This window comes from Gossypium hirsutum, chromosome D08, assembly GCF_007990345.1.
Source record: "Gossypium hirsutum isolate 1008001.06 chromosome D08, Gossypium_hirsutum_v2.1, whole genome shotgun sequence".
Taxonomy (NCBI): Eukaryota; Viridiplantae; Streptophyta; class Magnoliopsida; order Malvales; family Malvaceae; genus Gossypium; species Gossypium hirsutum.
This window is the reverse complement of record NC_053444.1, coordinates 5,864,642-5,871,355: the sequence shown is the minus strand read 5'-3', so window position 1 is coordinate 5,871,355 and position 6,714 is coordinate 5,864,642. Positions and strand designations below refer to the sequence as shown.

General features: G+C 29.9%; 1 protein-coding gene across 1 annotated transcript; it reads right to left on the bottom strand.

The window, feature by feature from the left end:
- Positions 1-996: 996 nt before the first annotated feature.
- LOC121220232 (ethylene-response factor C3) lies at positions 997-1,891 on the bottom strand. The gene has a single exon (XM_041099647.1). The coding sequence runs from the start codon at positions 1,818-1,820 to the stop codon at positions 1,164-1,166; it is 657 nt and encodes a 218-aa protein (XP_040955581.1). The 5' UTR covers positions 1,821-1,891; the 3' UTR covers positions 997-1,163.
- Between the last annotated feature and the right edge of the window lie 4,823 nt (positions 1,892-6,714).

Sequence of the window (6,714 nt, the reverse complement as noted above, 5' to 3'; positions counted from 1 at the left end):
ATCAATTCTATTTTTAAAAAAATGCAAAAGTTAGGGTTAAGTTTAGATGATTTGAACATCACTACCTGTAAAGGGACAGATGGTCACTTTCGCCTCCTTTTCACTATCCCATCTTTAGATAGATGGATTTTTAAATAAAAATAATTATTATAAAATTAAAAACATGTTAAAAATTAGAAAAAATCGATTTATGCTGATTCGTGAATCAATTAATTCTAACTTTGGGTTTTGAAGTTAAATATTTGTTGTAACTAGTAAATGTCAAAGTTAGATTCAGACAAATCTGGTAGCTTAGGTTCAACCTTATGACTCAATGGTCTTGCTTGAATTCCACAAGCCTGGTCAATGGTCAATAACCAATGAATTTCTTTCAAGATTATTATTTACAATGATTATTAGTAGTTTTTAAAAGGAAATCTATTATAGGAATGGTATCATTTGATTTAAAGAAATTAAAAAAATATTAATAAAACATCATAGCACGTTGACCGTTGATAATTGAATTTGTCACGATTCAAGTATGATAAGAAAATAAAAAATATTTAATTATTTGTTATATATGAATATGCCTATAAAAACCTTATACACTTAATATGAAAATTGCATCCTAACTACTCATTACTAGATTAACTTGACAATGAACTCCGATGCAATTATGCATAAAAGAAAACAAAATGAAAGAGTTAGGGAGAATAAAAAAGCTTTTTCTTGTTAAGATTAGCATTAGAGCCTTCTTTTCAAATATTGCTAAACCCAATAGTTATATTGTTGTTTTACATTAAAAATTATATTATTTTTATATTGTTAAAATATTAATTTAAGTGGATTCCTAGTTTATACCATAATTTTATTCAATACTTTGAAATTAATTAAAAGATAAATTATTATATTTAGTATATAATATTATCACTATAAAGAGATCTATTTACCTTAGTGTAAAACTCATATATTTCCATATTTTAACATTACAAAAACTTAAAATTGAGAAAAAAAAAAAGAAAAAAAAAGAGTACATTTTATCCATGGAAGAAGCAGTTAACAGCCATGGAAAATCATCCCCTCCAAAGATTCAATGAAACCAAGAAGAACTAAGAACAATATTGTTTGAAAGTGAAGAAACGGGTATAGATATATATATGAAACAAAAGAACCTGAGTGAGGTTTCAAGATGAACAAGTTAGAAGTTGTTCCAAGTAATCAGATCCTAAATCTTCCAACACGACCAAGTTCTTTTGTTGTCGTGTCTCTCTTGAAATTACCTCCTTTTGTGGGCTCACCATCTTATTCTTCTTCGATCTTTTCCTTAAACAGTGTCTTTTCTTCAGCGCCAACACCGGCGAGCACCCTTCGTCGCATCGGTACTTAATGCTCCGAAGCGATTCCCTGACGACTTCCACCGGGAAATTGAGCGTCGCCGATGGTCCTCTCGTCGAAAACGCCGCTTGGTCGTAAGCTAAAGCGGCGGCTTCGGGACTGTCGAATGTTCCAAGCCAAACCCTAACTCCATTTCTCGTTGAATCCCTAATCTCAGCCGCGTATTTCCCCCACGGTCGCTTCCTTACACCTCTGTAAGCTTTCTCTTCCTTGGGTAACTCTTCCATTTTAGGAATATCCGATGTGACACGTTCTTCCTTTACGCCATTAACGGAGTTCTTGGACTTATCCAGGGCCGCCGCAGCCATATCATCCCAAACCATTTCTTCGAAGTCATTGAAGTTGAGAAGAAGCTCATCCCAGAAGCCTGGCAAAGTCTCCGTCGACGGCGACGGCAATCGAAACAGTGATTGAGAGCTTGAATGATATTGAAAGAACTCCTCCATTGAAGGCCGTTCTGTTTGTAAATGCTTTAAACTGACAAGTGATCTTGATAAACCTATGATTTGATCCAATAAAGGTTTGAGGAACCCTACGCTTTATAATTATATAGGCAAGAACTAAAGGACAAAATATCTTAAAAGAATTAAAATTATGGGGAAAAGGATTTTTTTTAATAATAAAAAAGGAAATTAAGGCGAGAATTAGAGATGACGTACGGCGGCTGGGTTAGACCCAAATGTACATAATTTCTCATGTATATGTAGTAAGTTCTAGATTTTTTTTTACATCAATATTGTAGAAAAAAATAATTAAAACTTAAAATAGGTTTTTCTGGAAATTAATTTCTAAAAAAAAAAATTCTTTTGGGAGAGTGGCGAGTTTTTTGCACACCATTGAAATGGAGGCAATGATAATAGAATTATTAAGGTACCAGAAGACGGAATAGGAGAGCCCACCTCTTTCAGGTTTCATTATTGACGGTATTAGTAATTCAGTTTCAGGTTTAGCCGCATCAACAGCAGTGATGAGAGGTGAATATGACAATTGGGTGTATGTGGTAGGTAAAAATACTGGTAAGTGTGTGCAGAGAAAGCGGAGCTTTGGATAATTTATGAGGTCTTATTATGGTGTGGGGTGCTAAATGAAGAGATATCGTTGTTGAAATGAATTGTGCACTTGCTATTAGAAAGATCAATGGTGACTTAAGAGGGTATTTACATAGAGATTTGGTTCTAAGAATTCATGAGTTATGCAGTCGAGATTGGAGTGTTGTCTTTGAGCAGATCCTAAGGGTGGTGAATTTTGTCACTCACTTGTTGGCCGGAATAATGAAGGATTTCCTGTTTGGTGTCCATATGTTCCATAGGGCTCCCTCTTTAGTCCGTCACCAGTTAAGGATGGATAACATGTCTGTGCTTTCGACTCCTGCTACATCCTGTTAGTTTAATAATTCAATTTCTTGTTACCAAAAAAAAAAGTTTAATTGATATGAGTTATTGTATTTTAACATCATACTTAAAATTTTCTATAATTTCTAACCACCTTTAAATAAGAGAATAAATATGCTTTAGTACGTCCGAACTCACGTCTTCCTGCTCTAGACAATAATGCTGATATCAACTGCGCTAAGACTCAATTAGTAAATTAATATTGAGTTCTTTGTTAAACATTAAAATTTTAATTATGATAATTTAATTTAATTTATTTTGTAACAGGTGTGGATAATATTTAAAGAGAACTTGGCATTCATGGCGGTTGAGATCTTCGTAAAAATTTTAAAAAATGTAAATTGTAATTTGCATCAATGTACATCGTAATCTATTTTTGATTATTTGAAGAGGGAAATGAAAATTTAAATTTACCTCACTATCCATGAGTGTCAAGGTTCCTATGAAAAAACCTAACAAAACATTAACCCTAAGAGGGTGTTTGGTTTGTCGAATCATAAATTACGTTCTATAATATGATTATGGGGTGTAAAATTACGGGTGGAATGTGAGATTACCTTATTTGATTCATTTAGCTGAAATGTAAGATAACCTAAAAATAAATTTTACTATATTGTCCTTGTTATAAAATATGAATCCATTAACCAAATAATTAAGTCAGCTACTAAAAGAACGCTAAAGAGTAAGTTAGTCCACCAAATTGATATAATCGTAATAGCTGGAAATAAAACCTAAAATCATGTAAAGAAAAAAAAAAGAATTTGATTGAAAGTTAAATGACCTCAGTGAAATTTTCTACCGAAATGACAATTTAAATCGCAAATAACAAAGCAAATAAGCTTCAAAACAGTAATATTAAATTAATTAAATAATTGTTAGTAATATTTTTGATAAAATAAATTAAACTCATAACAAAAAAAAAATTGAGATTTAAAAATTGAAAGTTAATTTAGTTTACAAACAATAGAACATAGAGGAAGAGATGACAATAGTGACCATTCTACAATATCTCCTCTTTCTATTAGTCTCTTTTAGGTACTCTCATTAATTAATTAAACAATAATTCATAGGTAAAGCATATGATATTCAAAATTAAACAATAATTTTGGGAAAAAAGCACATAATATTAAGATTCACATAATATTTTTTTCTTTAATCTTCATTTTAAAAAAAATTATTTACTCAAACATAAGTCAAGCTTTCTATAGAAAAAACTAAAGAAAATTTAAGAAAAATTCGTATGACATTCAAATCACCATATATATCTTTTATCAACCCTGAATTATTTCCTTTTCTTCTGCATGTTTTCGTTTAAAGGAAAACTAAATGGCAGCCATATTTGACTATATTATGTGGCTAGGAATTTCCTCTTTGCTAGGAAGTAGCTTTCAAAATATAATAGTTGATTGAGTCTTAATTCGACTGGTATGTGCATTATTGTTAATGTAGGAAGACGTTTGTTTGAATGCGTTGAAGTGCATTATCTTCTTATTTATAGGTTGGGGAGAGATTATGAATAGTTCTAGGCATTATGTCAAAAAAAAAAAAAGAACTTATCATGTGATTGTTAAAAAAAAACATAATAATGTGCCGCCGTCAAGTAAATTTTTTCAAATATCATATTTTGGATAAGAAAATTTTTATTTTAATTATAAAAATAAATATAAAAATTATTCTTTTATTTTTTTTCTTATGTTAAAAATCGGATTCCTAGCATAGTCTAATTTGGCATTTTAAGGGGTTTTTTTTGGGGGGAATAAATTTGTTAAAAAAAACAAATTTTATAATAAAAATAGTTTAGTAAAATGCAATTCCAATAAATCAATTAAATAATAAAATATTAAATTTTAGCTAAATAAAATAAATAACATACTTAGTAATGTATTAAATAATCCTATTACTGAAAATGATTTTACATTCTATGAACCAATCATCCCTCAAGTGACAAAATTCTTGGATTAATTGAGTGCTTTGCAAAGGTTGAAATTTAAGGGCTTACCATAGCTTATTTTTCTGCAATACAATATATGAATTTTGTTTCTTAAATTGTATACATAAAATTTTTATTTCGATTTGGTTTTCACTAAGTTTTAACACTATGACACATGACATCATTTAAGTTTACTTATTGCATGTATCAATAATTATATTTATTCGATATGAAAATAATCAAATTGATTTATTTTTAAAAAAATGTGAAGAATAAAAATCAAAATCAAAATTATATATATAATTGTAACAAATAAAAATTCATGTGTAATTTTAAAATTTATCTTTAAAAATGCGAGTAAATTTAATTTTTTTCATACTTGTTTTCAAGCTCATGAGTTTGTTTTTGCTTATTTGGCGGTTGATTTGAAATCCATATATCTTTTTTTTGAAATTTCAGTGAAATTGTCTTTCGGTTGCACATTCAATTGCAACTGGTTATACTAATTAAAAGAACAACAATTGGAGATGTACACAAAAGTTAATTACACAGTTAAGAAAATTTCCTACTTCTGTGTGGTTTTATCTAGAAAGTAATCTGCTATGAATTAAAAGCATAAGACGTTATTTAAATTCAACTTACTTGCCAAGTTGCAATCTCATTCCTATACATCAATTCCTCACTAAGACTTTTCTCTTAAAAACTTAAACGACAAATTGAATATGAAGAACAATGTTTACAAAGTAATTGCCTAAAAACAGGTTCCTAGCATTGAACATATAAGCGATCTCACCTTCTCCGCCAAAAGTTGAAACACAAGTCTTTATATAAGCATCGTAGTTTGATTTGAATGAATATATGAAATTTCTCCCTAATCAAATAAGTTATTATGGAATAAAATAAATGAGATATTCTTGATTTTAACTTATCCACAATCAGTTAAATTACACAAATAATCGTACTAGAACCCTTGAAAAATATTCTTGATTCAATCTCTTCTCCAATTATAATATCGAGATTTATTGCTCAAAATAATAAAAAAGCATTAAAATAAATAATCAAAATGCGTAAATCAAAAAATGTCAATAGATAAAATAAGTTGTAGAACGGTAGCGTTGCATTTGAGACGTGTAATTGACATTAACACCTTTTGATATATAAAAAATATTAGTTAATTTATATAAAACGTATGCATTTTAATTTCTGACAAATAAAATCAAAATCCAATTTTTTAAATTAATATTTTCATTTAAAAATTTTGGCAAAAATTTTTAATAGGAATTCGAGGAAGGTAACTATAATTTCTATATCTCCTTGGTACTTTTGTGGCAAATTGATCCATGTTTTTGTTTGGATTTGGATGAAATTGAATATATATATTATGTACTTATGATCATCAACTCGAGAATCAGATAAGGTCTAGGTCGCCTATCTGCGACCTGGCTAAGCCCTACTGGATGGATACATGCAAGTTTTACAATGAGAAGTCAGCAACGGGAGCTCGCTGCCTCAGCTCGCACATGCCACGAGGTGCTCGCGGTCTCAGTTCGCATATAATCAAGAAGTTCGCATGTGGAGGCCTCTACTGGATGGATATGCACAAGCTTTACAGTGAGAAGTCAACAACGAGAGCTCACTGCCACGGCTCGCATATACTCAAGGAGTTTGCACGTGGGGGCCATGAAGTCTAACACGCAACCCAGAACAGTACACATGTCCTGCATGTATAGAGTCTACTGAGAACGTCAATTTTATGAACAGTAATCATATATATAAATATTTGATTATCCCCTCTAATGAGGCACAATGAAAAATTACTCAACAATATATATATTTTTTTAAAAATTAAGCTTAACTCAAAAGAAAAGTAAAAAGAAAAAGAAAGGAAATTCATTACGTAAGACTCCTATTGGTTTAATTATTATTATATCAACTTGCAATTTATTTGGAATTAAAATTTATTTAGTATTTTGGCCGACAAAAAAAGTCTACCAGTTATAAGGAGAACTTTGACTTGGT